Here is a 19,063-nt window from a genome sequence, read left to right as displayed (position 1 = left end):
ACCATTGTGCCCTAAATCCAAGTATCATAAAACCGACCCTCATACTGTATCCTTTTTTTAGGGCGAGGTATTATTATTGGATTTGGATTCATGCAGCCAGCTAAATGATAAGTGAAATCAAGTAGGTTTCACCAACGACACAACCTGTCATTTCCATCATAAAGTGCAATAAAATTATAACATTATATAAAATTAGAACATTATGATTATTATTGTTATTATTATTTAATATCAATCAATAAAATGTATTTATAAAGCCCTTTTTACATCAGCAGATGTCACAAAGTTCTATACAGAAACCCAGCTAAAAACCCAAACAGCAAGCTATGCAGATGGGTCTATTGTCACTGTCATAAATTGTTTCTGATTTTATTGTGCCTGGATTATTTTTATGCATGCACTATGCATTTGTTTTCCCTGTAGCTCAGTTGGTAAGCATGTGTTTGCACCCAGTTGGTCGATGGGGAAAAAAAAAAATTTAATTCATTCACTACTGTATCGCTCTGATAGAGCTTTATTGTAATTTTTTGTGTTCTGAAATGGACAAAACAAAACAAACAAAAAAATCCTCATCCCCCTTCCCTCCCCTCCTCATGATCAGCAGCCGGTCCGCAGCGTCAAATAGCACGAACCTATTCAATCCATTATTCGTCGAAATCTAGAAAAAATATTTTATTTGTAGGATAAATATAAATCGCTTGGAAAATGACGGTCTCTAAATATATTTATTTTGATGTCTTTCATATCTTTGCGAATCAGCTACTCTCGGAATGTTTAAAAAAAAAAACTTTATTGACACACATCTTGTGTCACAGGGTTTGCCCTTCAATGTAGCCGGTTGCTATTCGTGGTCGAGCTCATTCATTTCATGCTTGCTGTTGCAACTAAATAAACGTTCATAAAAAAATATACATTGATATACCCGTGACACTATGGCTGGCAAGATTTTACCTGTTCTAAAGTAAGTTTTCCATTTCATACTCACGAGAAACATTAGTATAGCTAACGTTAGCTAACAAGTAATCTGGCAAGCTTGAAGCAGGTTGAAATTTGCCTTGAACTTGGGTAGCTAGTTATAGTTACTCTGTTGTCGTGAACTAGCTAGCGAAACAACACAACCTACTAACGGCGACTAACCCTATTCCGTACAAATTTGCGCAAACGAGGCTGCAAAGAAAACTAATGACCCTGTTGACATCAACATCTGGGGTGTGAACTACGTTTCTTGTCATGCGTTGATTGACATGGTAATGTATCAATAGTATTGGAGAATAGTTGAAAAACGGACCCTTACGACGCTGTACGTTAAATTGTGTCGTGACGTAACGTAAAGCAACTAATTCTCTGTCTTACAGCCTCTCTACCAGGTGCAGCGCTTCTCTCACAGTTTAAAAATAAGAAAGGGACAGGGTAAGGGGGATAACGTTACCTAGTCATTTTTTGCGTCATCACTGCAAGCCATCATGACTCTAAAAAGCTGCAGTTTACTTCTGAAGATAACTTGAGCACTGCCCAAAAAACCCGATTCAAATTCGACACAAACCTTCAATAGGAATGGAATGACACATTTATATGAACTCTTTATAGTGTTTTATTTACATTTTAGAGGTGATAAATTGGACAGATCAGGTGAAAAAAGCTGTTTCCACACACGACATATCTCTCCATTTCACTATCACGCAATAGGTTTTACTTCTCCACCCGACATTTTTAAAAAGACCCGACAGAGCGCATTGCCTTCTTGAATCATGTAGAGATGGGCCTCATGAAGGTCTCATCATTGATTTTTGTTGGAAAGGGGAGAAATTGTGCATTTACAATGGAATTGATATTACAGTTGATCTGGAAGTATTACTTTTTTGGGGCGCTAAAATAAGGTCAATTGTACGGACCAGCACGATCTACAAAAGTGAGTTAGTTACCGTAAGGTAGGGATAGGGGATCGATAATAAACAGTAACAGCAGCATATGTGATGAGTCAAAAGAGATTAGTGCAAAAAGGGTCAATGCAGATATTTCGGGTAACTACTTGAAAATGTCAGTGAAGACACAGGCCAACTGGTCAGCGCATGCTCTGAGTATGCGTCTTGGTAATCCGTCTGGCCATTAACCTGTTTAAAGGTCTTGCTCACATCTGCTATGGCTAGCGTGATCACACAGTTGTCTGGAACAGCTAGTGCTCTCATGCATAGTTCAGTGTTGCTAGCCTCGAAGTGTGCATAGAATGTATTTAGCTGGACAGCTCGTGGCTGGGTTTCCCTTTGTAATCCGTGATAGTTTGCAAGACCTGTCACATCTGACGAGCATCAGAGCCAGTGTAGTAGGATTCTATCTTAGTCCTGTACTGACACTTTGCTTGTTTGATGGTTCGTCAGAGGGCGTAGCGGGATTTCTTAAAAGCGACTGGATTAGTGTCCCGCTCATTGAAAGCGGCAGTTCAAGCCTTTAGTTTAGAACGAATGTTGCCTGTAATCCATGGCTTCAGGTTGGGATATGTTCCAACAGTGACTGTACATACAATGTTGTTGATGTACTTATTAATGAAGCCGGTTACTGATGTGGTAAACTCCTCAATGCCATCGGATAAATCCTGGAACATATTCCAGTCTGTGCTAGTGAAACAATCCTGTAGTTTACCGTCCACTTCATTGGACCACTTCTGTATTGAGCGCGTCACTGGTACTTCCTTTTTGAGTATTTACTTGTAAGTAGGAATAAAGAGGATAAAGTTATGGTCAGATTTGCCAAATGGAGGGCGAGGGAGAGCTTTTGTATTCCTTCTCCCTACAATTCTCAGCCATTACCTTCGCCCACAACTGCCTCGTGAACTACAAACCCGATGCAGTGTTTTACCGTTTAGAAACATCAATCATCGCTTGCGATAAGGCTTTCGAACAAACATGTGACCCTTATCTTTCATCAGCGAGAATCCTTCAAATAAAAAAAGTAGTTTTGCACAGATCCATAAAGCTATAAATGGGGGGGAATGATGCACACGCTTCAATGGGGCAGAAGTCTGTGTGTTGTGATACTGGATGGCCAGATAGCTAGCAACAATTACAAGAAACTGCCACGTGGGGAATCGTAAGTGGCTTGTTTTGAGCTAGTTTCGTCTTGTTCTTGATACCATGTCTTGTTTTGAGGTGTTGACTGATTTCATGTCGATGCAAAAATTTGCTAGCTAGCTAACCAACAACTGTAACAATGTATTTGAGACAACAAATGCTCATTGTGCAAATGTATTTGTTTTAAATAAACATATAGTTTACATGTTGTCAACAATCTAAGCCAACCCCATCTGTTTTGCCCCATAGTTGTGTACGCATTGCTTTTGTTGCTAAACAACCAACCCATCCATCTGACGAAACTACACTTCCAGAGTTATGCTTACACACAGATGTTCGGAGCATGCTAGACAGCTAATTAGCACAGGTGGTCGCCTCTTGTCTTCGGTCTGTTTTCCATAAACAAGTCATAACATGGAGATACAGTGCATTCGGAAAGTATTCAGACCCCTTTCCTTTTTCCATATTGTGTTACGTTACAGCCTTATTCTAAAATGGATTAAATGATTGGGGGAAAAATTAATCTACACAAAATACCGCATAATGACAAAGTCAAAACAGGAATTTTAGAAATTTTTATACATTTATATAAAAATACAAAAAGGATCCCTATTCAGATCCTTTGCTATGAGACTTGAAATTGAGCTCAGGTGCATCCTGTCTCCATTGATCATCCTTGGGATGGTTCTACATCTTGATTGGGGTCCACCCGTGGTAAATTCAATTGATTGGACATGATTTGGAAAGGCATACACCTGTCTATATAAGGTATTACAGTTGACACTTTTTGGCCTGAATGCCAAGCGTCGTGTCTGGAGGAAACCTACCACCATCCCTATGGTAAAACATGGTGGTGGCAGCATAATGCTGTGGGGATGTTTTTTAGCGGCAGGAACTGGGAGACTAGTCAGGATCGAGGTAAAGATGAACGGAGCAAAGTACAGAGAGATCCTTGATGAAAACCTACTCCAGAGCACTCAGGACCTCAGACCGGGATGAAGGTTCACCATCCAACAGGACAATGACCCTAAGCACACAGCCAAGACGGCACAGGAGTGGCTTCGGGACAGGTCTCAATGTCCCTGAGTGGCCCAGCCAGAGCACGGACTTGAATCCGTTCGAACATCTCTGGAGAGACCTGAAAATAGCTGTGCAGTCACGCTCCCCATCCAACCTGACAGAGCTTGAGAGGATCTGCAGAGAAGAATGGGAGAAACTCCCCAAATACAGGTGTGCCAAACTTGTAGCGTCATACCCAACAAGACTTGCGGCTGTAATCGCTGACAAATGTGCTTCAACAAAGTAGTGAATAAAGGGTCTGAATGCTTATGTTTCTAAAAACCTGTTTTTGTGTGTAGATTTGATGAGGGAAAAAATGTATGTAATCCATTTTAGAATAAGGCTGTAATGTAACAAATTGCGGAAAAAGTCTAGGGGTCTGAATACTTTCCGAATGCACTGTATGGCCGTGTGGGAACGCGAGCCCTACTCTTATCAAGGTGTTTATCAATTTTATATATATATTTTTTGCTTATATGAACAATACGCTCCTTATGCTTCCCAAAACCATACCGCAAACGATGAATTTTAATGTTCAAACCCTAAGTGCAGCTGTAAGCGGGTCAGATCTCCTGGCCATCTAGCTAGTTACATGTAACCAACGACGGTACAGTATGAAACTGCTTCTCCAATAGAAATCACAGGTCACGCTCGTAGGCAACGTTATGGCGACATTGGCAAGATAAGCTCATGTGCAGAAACACGTAATCAGGTCTAACTGTTCATGCCATCAAATCAAATGTTATTTGTCACATGCGACGAATACAGCAGGTGTAGACCTTACCGTGAAATGCTTACTTGCAAGCCCTTAACCAACAATGCAGTTCAAGAAATGGAGTTCAGAAAATATTTACTAACTTAACTAAAGTTAAGAAAAAATAATAATCAAAAAGGGAATGCCAAGAGTGTGCAAAGCTGTCAAGGTAAAGCGTGGCTACTTTGAAGAATCTCAAATATAAAATATATTTTGATTTGTTTAACACTTTTTTTGTTCACTGCATGATTCCATATGTGTTGATGTCTTCACTATTATTCTACAATGTAGAAAATAGTAAAAATAAAGAAAAATCCTTGAATGAGTAGGTGTGTCCAAACTTTTGACTGGTACTGTACACTGAACAAAAATATAAACGCAATATGTAAAGTGTTGTTCCGGTGTTTCATGAGCTGAAATAAAAGATCCCAGAAATTAAACTGCATGATCATTATAGAAGTGCACCTTGTGCTGGGGACAATAAAGGCCACTCACTGTAAAATGTGCATCTGCTTGGTCTGTTTCATAAGCATTCACGAAGGTCTTGTGATGTTGCGCCTCTGAGTTTAGATGTAATGTTACCTAACTAACAACACAAACTGCAGCTTGTTTGCTAGCTAGCTCGATAAGCTACAACAAATTGCATCATGATAATTTATCCACCATGATGTTGCTATGAATTGACTATGTGCATATGAGTAGTCAGCTTAACACTGTATTTCTGTCATCTAAAACGAGGCACTTCTTACCATCCATAAAGTTGTTTCATCCCAGTGTTTCTATCTTTTTCTCTTACAGGTTGGCCACTAAGGTGACCATTGCAGGAGGTGCTTTGTATGTTGCCTATGATTCTGGACTATTAGGGGGAAATGAGCAGGGCTCCGAGGTCCTAGGAAAAGCTAAAGCTGCCATTCCCCCTGCAGTGAATGAGTGGGTGAAGTACTTTGGCTTTGAGGTAAATATGCCATTATTGTACTGATTTAGCTGGTTCTGACCGACAGAACAATGCGCTATGGCGTATGAGGTAAGTGAGAATATGTGAGGGAGGTAAAATGTACACTGTTTCTTTTAGCTTCCAGCTTTCCCTAAAATCGGATTCGCCCCTGTTGAAGCGTGGAACTCGGGTAAGAAATGGTTGACCGCTGATTCATAAAGGACTTCCAAGTCTAAAACTGAGCTATGTTAAAGAGCTTTTGTCTTATTGTGTTCCAGGGGTGCAGTCCTCCATATCTGCTCTCTCATCGGGCCCTACAGCAGTGGGTGACTACACCAACCAAGGCTTGCAGTACCTGAAAGACCTCACCAAATGAGTGACATCATGCAACTAGCAGACATTTAAGAACCAAATTTCTGTTTTGTAATCACAACCAAATCCTCTGGAGTAACTGGTGCAAATACATACAGCCCTCCTGTAAAAGTCACTTGCTTGCTTTGCATAGCACATCAACTACAAAAAATGCAGTGGTACAGTAACATTTGTGGAATTAGGTTTAGGCCAATTATGTTTTTGTTTAGTCTAGTTGCTGATAATGCCAGGACTCAATATTTGCATTTTGTTGTGTTGACAGCAATTTGTCAACACGAGCAGATGACAATCTTCTTTACCCTACTTTTTTAGTCAAATTATGACAGAACTTGGGTACCACAGCAAGACCTGCACCCAAGAGAGAAATGTAATCATATCCTGATGGACATGTTTAGTGCTATCATGTCTTGTGTGTGTGTATACATTGTTCATTTTCGATTTGTATTTAAGACCGATAATATATTGTTCTGGCTTTGACCCAATTCCCAACCTATCCCATCATGATCCAACACATATTTTATACAGAAAGAATGTCGTGTGTGTGTGTGTGTATATATAGATATTTAACCATTTTCTGAGTGTAAAATAAATCTAAACATGTCAGTGGGGAGACATTTGGTGTGATATGTTGTCTGTTGAACTGAATATGTTTAGGTTAGGGTTCTCCAACCCTGTTCCTGGAGGCTATCCTTGAACACTACCCCAGTTGTAACTAAGCTGATGCAGCTGATCAACAAGCTAATTATTAGAATCAGGTGCTCTATATTAGGGTTGGCGTTAAACCCTACAGGACAGTAGCTCTCCAAGAACAGGGTTGGAGAACCCTGTTTTATGTATACTGTAAGACAGCGTTTCCAAACTCCGGTCCTCGAGTACCCCCCAACAGCACACATTTCTGTTGTAGCCCCGGATAAAAACACCTGATTCAAATTGTCAAGGCCTTGGTGATTAGTTGACAAGTAGAATCAGGTGTGCTTGTCTGGGGCCACAACTAAAATATGTAATGTTGGGGGTACTTGGGTGTAAGGTCATGTCTGTATTACATGATACAATTTGTACATTGGTAAAAGTTCAGTCAAATTTAAATGAAAGAACTGTAAATCATACTGTACCTCCTATATTGAATAGGTGAAAAATGGCAGAGGAAAAGGATATGCAAAAAAACCTAACTTTATTACTCATGATGAAAATAATGACACAAATGGGTTGGTAATTGCTACATTTCCAGACCTGGGAGGAATGAAAGATGGAGGATAACAGAAGAGTGCACAATCTTTTGGAGTTTCATTTTACTGTACATAGAAACACCACAGCACAACTGGTGGTGATACAAGTAGCAAAGAAGCATTGACAATGTTTTTTTTACAGTCACATTTTCTACATAAACATTTTAGTAAAATCGGGCTGCAAAGACTCCCACAAGATTTTTTACCTCTGCAACTGTCAAAATAACCAATATGCTTGAATGCACTCAAGGCTGCATTCAAGTGATGCATGCAAATCTGACAATCAATAGAATGAACCTTACGAACACCATGGACCAATGCACTGTGTAAATGAATGCACTGTATGCCCTGGAGTGAGATTAAGGACAGGAGACTAAATCTAAATACTTCTAGCCAAAACATTGGTGTTTTGGACTTCCTGGGATTACATTATGTACTGTAGCTCCCAAGCCTTTAAAATAAGATTAAAAAGTGAAGCCAGCCAGGCTGCAGGCTTTTTGAATGCAGTCTTCGCTGCATTTCTCTAGGTGAGAGTTCTAGATAGACTTTCAAGCTGGTATTTCAATGGGATATTTACAATATAACAGGAGTAATCACAACAGCATACATTTACAATACACTACACAAAAGTTAGATTAAATACTGTATGCGTGTTATAACTTTTCTTTTCTCCATGCGTTTTTAACATTATGATATACCGATGCTGCAATATGCCACTTGTTCTTGCACAAAAAAAGTATCTTGACAGAAAAAGACAATGTGCCAAATCTTTAGCATATTTATGTGAGTAATTTAAAGTGCACCCTACAATATCAACATTTGAATGAGACTAATCAACGGTCATGGATGTTTGATTGGAGGAAATAGTCTTATACTGCATTAACTGCCAAACATTGCACATATCCTCTTATACAAACAGACAATAGCAAAAACCTGGTATGCAGCATTTTACACTTTTTCATTAAAGCATTTTTTACTTTGACTAATACTGACCAAATAGTGGTCTTAACAGTAAATGGAATAAAATTGTGAGCGGGTAGCAAATATATACAGTATGGCGACATGATCAGCCTGAAGGCACTTTATGTTTGTTTTCTATTCAAGATCAGAATGTAGTGTAAAGCACTGCCTCTATTCCACTCGAGCTAATCATAGTCTGATGATGTTGGGATTCTGAACCTGGTCAGGTATTGTTAAGGCCTTTTCCCAATCTCTACAAATTAATCAGGTTTGTCTGGTCAGGAAAAACTTGCCTGAACTTTACGAAGACCTGTATTCCTTGTTTCTAACAAGTCTTGATTCAGCATTATGAATAATTTTTGGATGTTCAAACTAGTGATTGAACCATCAGTACTCCTAGGCCAGTGCAACCCAGTACTATGAATCCAATGATAGCACTGTGGGTTCATCAAGGAATGATTGTCTATGAACTGACTGACACATAAATCAAACATAGTTGCCTATTAATAAAGACAGTATTTAAAAACAACAAAAAAATGAGACTTTCAGGGGCATCACAGCTTATTGCATTTCTCCTTCAAAGGCTTCACTGAACACTACAGCTCAAACTAGTCTCTACAAATATTCACCTATACATCATGCTTGCTGTTTGGTCATTCAAGGACCACATATGAATGGCTATCGGGGCCAGATTTTACTATTAGTTTTATAATATATAATTCAGTTCAGCTTTGAATAAAGATAATTGAGCATCAGGATGTGGGAGACAATTCAAACGCGGTCGTTATTGCACTTTACAGTAAGTCTGTCATTGTAGGGCAAGGTGCACTCCTGGACTGTCCAAGATGTGAATCTACTGTGCAGCACAACAACCAAATGGGGTAACTGAAGAAGTGAGGAGGTTTAAATAGGTCCTTCCAAGTGTACATGTTCCCACTCTCCTCCTAGTGGCCTACAATAGCATTGCTACAGTTCTGCAGTGCATACCATAGAACTAGTTTTAAATGTGGATTAAAAGATTGCACTTCCTGAATAATAAAGCTAACTGTTATAACGTCCAGGGCCTTAAGAGAGATGGAGAGAGAGTGAGGAGGATACGTGAAAAGTAAGCAATGGAGTGAGCAATCAAGTGTCCTTCTAGGTGGTCTTGACCAGGTCGTAGACATGGATGTGAAAGTCATCGTCGTATTTGATGTAGTATACGGAAGGCTTGGCAGGGACTTGATAGATCACCAGGCCTGTTCGCTTCACACCTTTGTCAGTAACATACTCCACCTGTTTCCCCACTAAGCTCTCAGTCTCCTCGCCGGGCTTTCGGTCAGCCGGAAGCAAGTGCTTATTTTCTAGAAAGAAAAACAATGAATAACATCAATGCTAGGGGTCTGTTCTTCAAATCTACTTTGGGGCATTATCAAAAGATGCTATCTTAACCAACATGCTTATATGTATTCAAATATAGAAATATTTGTCATTTCGACAAGTCATGTAGGACGAGTAAGAACAAACACAGAAAATATTGTCCACAACACTCCTAAAGTCACCATCATCTTATAATTAGTGTGTAAAGACCAAACAATTTCTACTCTATAACCACCCTCCTGTTTTCTTTAGGGAGAAGTATCTGAACACTGCTGCAGGTGGAGATGATGCTGAAGCTGAGAAATGGTCAGTACCTGCTTCAGGTAAGATCCTGAGATCTCCATCGGCGTAGTCGTCCCACAGCTGGTACATGTAGAGCACGGGGTCCTTCTCATAGGTGATGTAATACCAGTTAGTCATGATGGGAGCCCTGGAGAGGACCATGCCTCGCCACTCGTTCTTCTCTCCATCCTCTTTCTCAAATAGGTGTTCCACCGCTTTGCCTACCAACTCCTCCGCCCCGTGAGGAACCTTGATCTTGTTGTTGACTGTGGAAGCAGATAAATGTCATCAAGGCAGAGACCAACATCACATAGCCACTGTGTCCCTTCTGTCTGATCATGCAGTATCAGATATAGAATAACAATATGTTATAACTTGTGCAAACCAAATGACGTTTTTGCATTACTCTGAAAAGATGTGACGCCTGAACTAAAAAAGGAACCCATCACATCACTCACCAACTTTCTCTGTCAGGACCTGTAGATTAGACACCCTTTCGTCCTTGAATAGCTCGATGCCGTAGACACAGTCAAACCCATCGTACTTGACCATAAATAGTGAGGGGTTGACACTGAGACGGTCCAAGACGGTGCCTTTCCATTTGCTCTGGTTGCCCTTCTCCCTCCAGTTGTGCTGTATTCTTACTCCCAGGAGACTGTTGGGGTCAGGGGTCATCACTGTGGAATCACTCAGCTCCCCGCTACTCCGCTTTCTGGGGGATAGTTAAGCAAATCATATTTGTTTGTAAGTGTAGCCTACCTACGTGCAGCTTTCTCTAACAGTCTTGAAAGAGGAAAATCTCCAAGTGTTAATGTTATGATAACATAATTATAGAAAACTACATATTTACACATACCTGCCCCTTTTCTTGGACATCCCTCCAAAAATTCAAATACTGCTGAAGGAACAAACAGACAACGATGCTCAGAAATTCTGTGAGAGAAACAGCCATTTTCAGAAAAATAATACTAGTCTGGAAAGCGACTGAGCTGTAAAGCAGTGGTTGAGACAGACAAAGAGAGCAGCCAATAGCTTAGCATGTCTGAATAACTTCCTGGTCATTTCCTTGTATGCATTGCATCGATGGAGGTCACTGCAATCAATGCAGAATGCACTTATTTTTTAAAGGAACAAAACTGCCGCAGTTATATATCTTTACTCAAAATGTCATAATCTATAGTAATTCATTATGTCACTATTTGAACCGACACAATCGTTATTCAGGAACAACAAAGTCATAGATTGCAAGTTGGCTATGAGAGATCAAGAGATGTGCTATTCAACTTCAAGAAAATACGTCAGCCTCCACTGTATCAGACAAACATGCAGAAATGATTGCAGCCTATTTGAATTCGTCGCAACGATTGTTTCAAAATTGAATCGTCAATGTTTCAAGATCTAACATATCGCATACACTGCTGATGAGACATGGACAATACGCGCCACTGGCACTGTTTGGTCGTAATATGTTATCAAAAATCATTGTCTTTATGCCAACTCTACAATACTGTTGTTCGGCACAAATGTAAATGTGGGTCCATGTCCCCGATAAATAAACTATACACCGATGGCCTATATTCTCTATCAAAAATATTAAATTACCTGTACACGAATTTCATCCCAAAAATATTCAATTCTTCCTGCAGAGAAATGCACACTGCCGCCCATACAAACCTCGCGAAACCTATGGAAAATGGGAGGATACTTCCATGAGAGAAAAAACTACAGCCCCCATAGAACCTTGAGGGGTGATGAAAGTAGAGAGGGAGGTGAACGTGAGAGCAATGAACAATGGGAATTGTTGTCATTGTGGTGGTGACCTCAGGTTTCGTTTTAGTGAACAGTCCACCGATATTGATCAAAGGTAAGACCCTGTTGGTTTAACAAAAAATGTATGGTTTAACAAATGGTAGGCTACTTGGGTGGAACCTCTGGGTGAAACAGTGGCACATCAATTATTATGAGTGACAGATGACACCTGAAAGTTGTAGAGGTATGTTGCAGGTAGACCTATGCTGTAGGACGCTGTATAAATAAATAAATCATTGAAAGGTTCTTGTCCTTGAATGCTTATACTGTGGTGTGTAGGGTACTGATCTCTGTGGTGTGTAGGGTACTGATCTCTGTGGTGTGTAGGGTACTGATCTCTGTGGTGTGTAAGGTACTGCTCTCTGTGGTGTGTAAGGTACTGATCTCTGTGGTGTGTAGGGTACTGATCTCTGTGGTGTGTAGGGTACTGATCTCTGTGGTGTGTAGGGTACTGATCTCTGTGGTGTGTAAGGTACTGATCTCTGTGGTGTGTAGGGTACTGATCTCTGTGGTGTGTAGGGTACTGATCTCTGTGGTGTGTAGGGTACTGATCTCTGTGGTGTGTAGGGTACTGATCTCTGTGGTGTGTAGGGTACTGATCTCTGTGGTGTGTAGGGTACTGATCTTTATTGTGTTCACAGGCCCGTCTTCCACTGAAGTGAAGTCTGGTCCGATGACATACTGCTGTGGGGAAATCTCTCTGGGTGGGTTACACTATCAAAAGATGGCAAAATTCTGTCTTTTGTTGGATGAAGCAACATATGTGAGTGAGCAAAGAAACATTTTGAAGTGCATGTCTTGATGTTGTCTTTTGTAGGTAAGAGCCCATACCCTAATGTTGTGGTGGACACCCGATTCTACAAGATTATCAAAGATGGGATGCCACATGTCTAATGACCAGACTTTGCCCTTCCAGAGATGTAAGTACATTATGCTTTGAGACAGAAAATGAAGCAGGAATGATGAACTAATCAATTACAGCAATCAATGACATAATCTGACAACCTGCAGTTTCTGACACTGACTTCTCCTCAGGTACACTATAATGGAGATGTGCTGGAACCTGGAGCCAATAGTGTGTCCAAACTTCAGCAACATTGGTCAGCTTATCCAGAGGCTACTGCTTGACCAGCCAGACCAGGTGAGTGACCAATGACCTAAATTAAGTAGACAGTCTGTGTGTCCTATTGTCACATTGTGTTGTTTTTACCTTACATCAACAAAAAAATCAGTGGAGATTGTTTTTAGTCTTTGAACACCAAGGCAAGAAATGATATATGGACCAATGTTGAACCATTGTTTTTTACTAAATCGTTTAGGGAACTCAAGTACTCCAAAGTGAGACACAAGCTGAAATTAGTGACGTTTAATAAGAATAGCAACAAGGGAACACGCAATCAGAGAAAAGTGTTATCTTTAGCACTTCAACAAAGACTTTGGGCAACCCTGCTCTAAATTAAATCCTAATAAGTCATATAGTGAGATTTTGTGTAAGCACAAACTGGCGGTTTACATGCCCAAAACCTTAAGGGTTTCTAGCTAACTCCCTCTGAATCCATCGGCTGTACGAAGTCACTCGTGTGTACACATCAGGGGTACTAGGGTTGGCACACATCTGCCCCGAGAAAGAGACGATGCCCGCTGACATCCCATTACACACCAACGGACCTCCTGAATCCCCCTGCAATAGCAAACAATGCATTTAAATTCATTCTCCTTTGTGATACAGAAAAACGGTTGAGTCATGTATCATAGTTTGTGCCTTGACCAAGAGAAACTCTAATCTAGTTATAGCCAATAATAGCCTGTCCTGACCAGGGAAAACTAATTGCAGAGAGTTATAGCCTGTAACAGTGCAGTCATACCGAGCAGAAGCCTTGAAAAGCTCTGGGGCCTGTTGCGCACACCGTGCGCCTGGAGATGTTGACACCACTCCACAGGCGGCCACACTCTCTGGGTGATATGATGGTGGCGTTGACCTCCTGCAGCTTGGCTGGTGGGGTGCCGTTATCATCTATGTCCCCCCAGCCAGCTGTGGTGCACAGGCTTCCCTCAGCCATCGAACCATTCATCAGCGGGATCAGCTGCACTGCTCTGTTCAGGGTGGCCCTCCCTCTCAACTAAGAAAGATCACAGAGATAGCACACTGTATACATAATCTGTATGTATTCAGCTATGTTGTAAATATTCACTTAGTGGCCAGTTTATTAGGTACACCACACCGTTCACGAAAATGGATTGCTCCTACAAACAGTGAGTCACGTGGCCATGGCTTGCTATATAAAGCAGGCAGAAATGCATTGAGACATTCAGTTACTGTTCGATTGAATGTAAGAATGGGCAAAACGAGTGACCTAAGCGACTGAGTGTGGTATGATCGTCGGTGCCAGGCACGCTGGATCCAGTATCTCAGAAATGTCCGGCCTCCTGGGATTTTCACACACGACAGTGTCTAGGGTTTACAGAGAATGGTGACAAACAAAAAACATCCAGTCTGCGGCAGTCCTGTGGGTGAAAACAGCTCTTTGATGAGAGAGGTCGAAGGAGACTGGCAAGAATCCTGCAAGCTAACAGACAGGCCACAAACAGACAAATAACAGCACAGTACAACAGTGGTGTGCAGAACGGCATCTCAGAAAGCTCAACTCATACGTCCTTGTCACGGCTATTGCAGCAGACGACCACACCAGGTTTCACTCCTATCAGATAAAAACAAGTGGGCATGCGATCACCAACACTTGACGATTGAGGAGTGGAAAGACTTTGACTGGTCCGATGAGTCCTGGTTCCTGTTGCATCATGCTGATGGCAGAGTCAGGATTTGGCATAAGCGCCATGAGTCCATGGACCCATCCTGCTTGGTGTCAATAGTACAGGCTGGTGGCTGGGGTGTACTGGTTTGGGGAATGTTTTCCTGGTACACGTTAGGTCCCTTGATACCAACTGAGCAACGATTGAACCCCATGCCCCGAATAATTCAGGCTGTTATGGAGGCAACTAGATGGGTGTACCTAATGAACTGGCCACTGAGTGTATATAGGCTATGATTATATACATTATTTTGTATGTATTTTTTATGAATTTTAAACCTACAGTGAAGTTAGCCAACAATAATCTCCATAGTGATACTATGTCCTGGTTATCACTCACCTTGAGAAGCATGATATCATACTCCAGGTTGGCCCCAAACCTGGGGTGTGGAATGTATTTAGCCACATTGAATTTTTGTTGTGAATTTTCATCCTCTGACAAGTCGTGAGCCCCAAGAACCACCCTGTAACGCCTGAAAATCAGTACATGAAAGAATTTACTTGTGTATTTACCTTGACAGACTGGTGTAATAACATTTGGATTGATCCTACAGTATTGTTAGACTCAACAACTCTAAAGCAACTATCAGCAGACAAAAATTAGAAATCTGCACAAAATAAATATTAGACAATGTTAAAGCATTGGCTCAGAGAAAAGCACCAGGTATAGATGGCTTTCCATTAGAATTGTTCATAACACTCTGAGACAATGTAGCGCCCCTATATAATCAAATCAAAACACGTGTCACTCAATTCAGTGCTTTCTAGTTCCATGTATCTAACAATTATCTCAGTTAGATTAAAACCAGGAGAATCTGGAGTGTCCCTTGCAGATTGATTACAGACCCATACATTTAATAAATTGTGACAATAATAACAAAAGTCATAAGCAACAGAATGGCAAAAGTCTTACCAGACTTGATACATATTAATCAAACAAGTTTTATTACAAATAAACACAAACATGTTTCGGTATACGATATGCTAAAAAACAAGATGTAGATTTATCAATAATGGCTGTTGTTACCGAAAAGTCTGTCGACTGTCTTGAATGGTCTTTTCTATGAAAAACTTTGGAAGCCGTCAACTTTCAAGTTGAAATAATAAATGTCATAAAAATCTTATATAAATATCCTAAAGCTAAATTATACACAAATGATACATTATCTGATGATTTTGCTTTAGAAAGGGGCACAAGACAGGGATGGTTCCCAAAGTTTTTGAATTTTATTTTCAGTAATACCAATTACCTCCCCAAAGACATATATATATATAAAAAAAAAGTGTACTCCGTCATAATTCACTTCATGGGAAAATAAAACTCATAAATTAAAAAGGAAAGTTTTACATCTTCCTAAGTCTGAGGGTGGTTTTAACCTTCTAGACTTGGAATTGTATCAACTCGGCACACAAGGTTTTTACTGGCGACATATAGTTAAATGCACTAAAGAGGAACATTGGGTACATATTGAAGATGCACATGCTCATCCCCAGAATGTATTCACATGTCTATTTTCAAAGGATAAAGCTAAGAACATTAACAACTTCATAGTTAAGAACACTATAACAATATGGAAGAACATGAAACGGATTCTACAAGAACCAATATCACTCCCTAAAAACAATGGAACAACCCTTGGATAGCTTTTCAGAATTCACCGATTAATTAAATTGGCCCACATGGAAAACTAAAGGCATAGAAACCGCAAATTATGTGGTAATAGGAAATACAATTATTTCCATGACAGAATTAAAAGCATTTTGGACTGACCAATGTAGACATTTTCAAATATATGCAACTTAAAAGTTTTATATCACAAAATGTCCACCTGAAAGCTTTTGGACATCAGAGCAATGTTGAGGGAATCCTATTTGAGTCAGAAAAAGATACTTGTATGATAGATAAGATGTACAAAACCTTGCAGAGAGCCTATCTAACTGGCAATCGCTTAGAAAAAAAATATGAACTATTGGAACCAAGACTTAAAAATAACTGATATTGGCACCAGATGATGGGAGTGTTGGAACATAACGAACGAAAATTACAGTTAACAAAAATGTACTCTTAATCCAGTATAAACTAATGTAGAGAATTTATTATACAAGAGACAAAATTCACAAATTACAGCACAATGGCAGAGTCATGTCTTAACAATGACTCAATCATTATTGCCTTCTGGGAGTGCTATAAAGTCCAAAAGTTATGGGCGGAGTTAGAAAGCTGTCTGTCAGAAGTTTTACAATGTAAAGGTACTTTTAATCCGTCTATTGGCATATTTCAAGACATAGCATATCCTCGAGGGTGCGATGAGATACCCAATGGGTTGGACAGTATTATTTTTGTCACTTATATTGAATAAGCTATTACTTAAATACTGGAAGTCAAATGATACTCCAACGTTAAGAGAATGGAAGAATCACATGCTTTATTTAAATATTAAAACATTCTGGCTACAGAAAGAAACAACATAACATAATCTGAAGTCATATGAGGCAGAGTCTTGAGAGCGTTGGAAACAACATTGGGTGTGGATACAGTGGGAAAATGTGGGTCTGAGCAAGTGTGATGTCATTCACTTTTGTTGAAATGTATGTCATTGTTAAGTTGTCTATTGTTTTTGTCTATGTATGCTTTTTGGTTATTGTCAAAAAAAGTAAAATATAAAAAAACAACAACATTGAAATAAATTCGTTTGAGAGATTCTGAGAGACTTCTCACCCGTCACAGTGAGCAGCAGTGAGGACAAAATCTTCTCTCACCAGAACTCCTCCACAGATATGTTGACCTCGGGACTGTAAGGAAGCCATGTATGGACGAGAGTTGCGAGCTGCCTCTCTTCCACCAACAATACCCACCTTCGGCACCTTGCGCCCTTCAGTGCCTTTGAACAGAAAGTAGAGAATACTTTTGGTATAGTTTTTGTCTATAGCTCTGCATTGCTACTGTATCTGCACAGCTTACAACAAATGGTTTGTCAGTATTCATTACTGCCAAATAGAATATGAACTGCCTTTAGAGCTGTATGCAGAAGCATTAACATTTGTCAAATATACTTTTCGTAACTAGTACTATACTTCAATATTAGTCTGCATGGTGCAGTCAGTTCGGTGCTAATGGAAGTGAGTGTGTTATAGAATATAAACATGCCTTACCATTCAAGGCGATGATCAGCACTATGTGAAGAACCACTGAGCGGATTGCCATAGTGCATATGGACAAATGGCATGGTGCACCTCTCGGGGATATAAATGTGTGTGTGGTGGGGAGGGGGGGTATTTCTCAATCTATTGCTGTTTTCCAAATTCCGGACAGTACGGGGTCTTTGTTCCCCATTGCCACCCACAGACTGTTTACCAATAATTTGCTGTGGCTTTATGGTTTCAAGGGTTTCTTGATGGTGTATTCTGAGGAATGATGGCTGTGATATTATGAAATCATGTCAGTTAAAGTTGATGTAATTTATTTATGCTTTCAAGATGGCGTAGCAGTTGGACATGTGTTTGTCTTGTCCCGTGTAAATAGTCAGTTTTTTAGTTTTCTTATATATTTTAATCTCACCTTCCATCTACGAACTGAATATAATTTCCTGCATCCCGCCTCACCCAATGTGGTACGGATCTGCTATTTTTATACTTCATAACTGGAACCTCCATCAGAAGCTAGCCAGCTAACTAGCTACTAGCTAGTAGTCAGTTAGCCACTGCTAGCGGTCTTCACCTTGAGCTCGGACACCAGCCAGCTTCAGCTCGGTCAATACCTGCCAGTTTGCACAGCGCGATATCAACCCAGAGCATATCGGACTGCTTTTCTCTACCACATCGCCGGATTCCTGCCGCAAGCTCTGGACCATTACACCTGATAATTGCAGCTAGCTAGCTGCAACCGAGTGGCTATTGCTGGCTAACTCCTCTGTCCCGAAGCAAGCACCCGTTAGCCTTGAGCTAGCCTCGAGCTAGGCCCATCTCCTGGCTAGCAAGCTAAATCTTGGGCTACAATACCCTTTTTGCCAATTGGCCTGGACCCTTTATTTCCGACACGGAGGCCCGTCGATCATCACGACTGGTCTGCCGACGTAATCGTCCGAGGTGGTTTCAACAGGCTTTTCTGTTGCGATGTCGCCGAAGACCCATCTGCTAGACCCCGTCCGCTAGCTTTCTGAATCGCCGTGTCTCCCGCTCGCCTAGCATAGTAGCAACTACCGAACGGCTCCCTGACTCACCTATTGCTGCTCATTGGACCCTATGATCACTCGGCTACACATGCCTCTCCCTAATGTCAATATGCCTTGTCTACTGCTGTTTTGGTTAGTTATTATTGTTTTATTTCACTGTAGAGCCCCAAACCCCGCTCAACATGCCTTAGCTCTTTTGTCCCACCCCCCACACATTACCTGGCTTAACTGGTGCCTCCAGAGACACAACTTCTCTCATCG

At 40.6% G+C, this 19,063-nt stretch overlaps 3 protein-coding genes and 1 long non-coding RNA gene across 6 annotated transcripts; 2 read left to right on the top strand and 2 right to left on the bottom strand.

Moving 5' to 3' along the window:
- The first annotated feature begins 777 nt into the window (after window positions 1–777).
- LOC106613757 (MICOS complex subunit MIC13) lies at window positions 778–6,796 on the top strand. Its single transcript, XM_014216335.2, has 4 exons — window positions 778–961; window positions 5,677–5,833; window positions 5,951–6,002; window positions 6,091–6,796. Exons 1-4 carry the CDS (start codon window positions 933–935, stop codon window positions 6,186–6,188), a joined length of 336 nt encoding a protein of 111 aa, XP_014071810.1. The 5' UTR covers window positions 778–932; the 3' UTR covers window positions 6,189–6,796.
- Window positions 6,797–7,338: 542 nt separating this feature from the next.
- LOC106613756 (spindlin-Z) lies at window positions 7,339–11,734 on the bottom strand. Of its 3 annotated transcripts, none has more exons than XM_014216332.2 (5): window positions 11,614–11,734; window positions 10,868–10,909; window positions 10,470–10,723; window positions 10,044–10,277; window positions 7,339–9,713 (listed from the first exon to the last, which is right to left on the bottom strand). In XM_014216332.2, exons 2-5 carry the CDS (start codon window positions 10,885–10,887, stop codon window positions 9,508–9,510), a joined length of 714 nt encoding a protein of 237 aa, XP_014071807.2. In that variant the 5' UTR covers window positions 10,888–10,909; window positions 11,614–11,734; the 3' UTR covers window positions 7,339–9,507. The 3 variants fall into 3 exon arrangements, with proteins under 3 accessions (XP_014071807.2, XP_014071808.2, XP_014071809.2); XM_014216333.2 differs by having other exon boundaries at window positions 10,868–10,944; window positions 11,614–11,707; XM_014216334.2 differs by having other exon boundaries at window positions 10,868–10,906; window positions 11,614–11,696.
- Window positions 11,735–11,760: 26 nt separating this feature from the next.
- On the top strand, window positions 11,761–13,076 carry LOC106613758 (uncharacterized). Its single transcript, XR_001330550.2, has 4 exons — window positions 11,761–11,875; window positions 12,462–12,524; window positions 12,638–12,740; window positions 12,856–13,076. It is a non-coding gene; the product is annotated as an uncharacterized lncRNA (long non-coding RNA).
- A 95-nt stretch (window positions 13,077–13,171) lies between these two features.
- Window positions 13,172–17,928, bottom strand: LOC106613755 (complement factor D). Its single transcript, XM_014216331.2, has 5 exons — window positions 17,784–17,928; window positions 17,350–17,512; window positions 14,971–15,103; window positions 13,686–13,940; window positions 13,172–13,501 (listed from the first exon to the last, which is right to left on the bottom strand). Exons 1-5 carry the CDS (start codon window positions 17,833–17,835, stop codon window positions 13,346–13,348), a joined length of 759 nt encoding a protein of 252 aa, XP_014071806.1. The 5' UTR covers window positions 17,836–17,928; the 3' UTR covers window positions 13,172–13,345.
- Between the last annotated feature and the right edge of the window lie 1,135 nt (window positions 17,929–19,063).

Source organism: Salmo salar, chromosome ssa10 (assembly GCF_905237065.1).
Source record: "Salmo salar chromosome ssa10, Ssal_v3.1, whole genome shotgun sequence".
NCBI lineage: Eukaryota > Metazoa > Chordata > Actinopteri > Salmoniformes > Salmonidae > Salmo > Salmo salar.
Note: the sequence above shows the minus strand (reverse complement) of the source record. Positions and strands in the feature narration are given on the sequence as shown.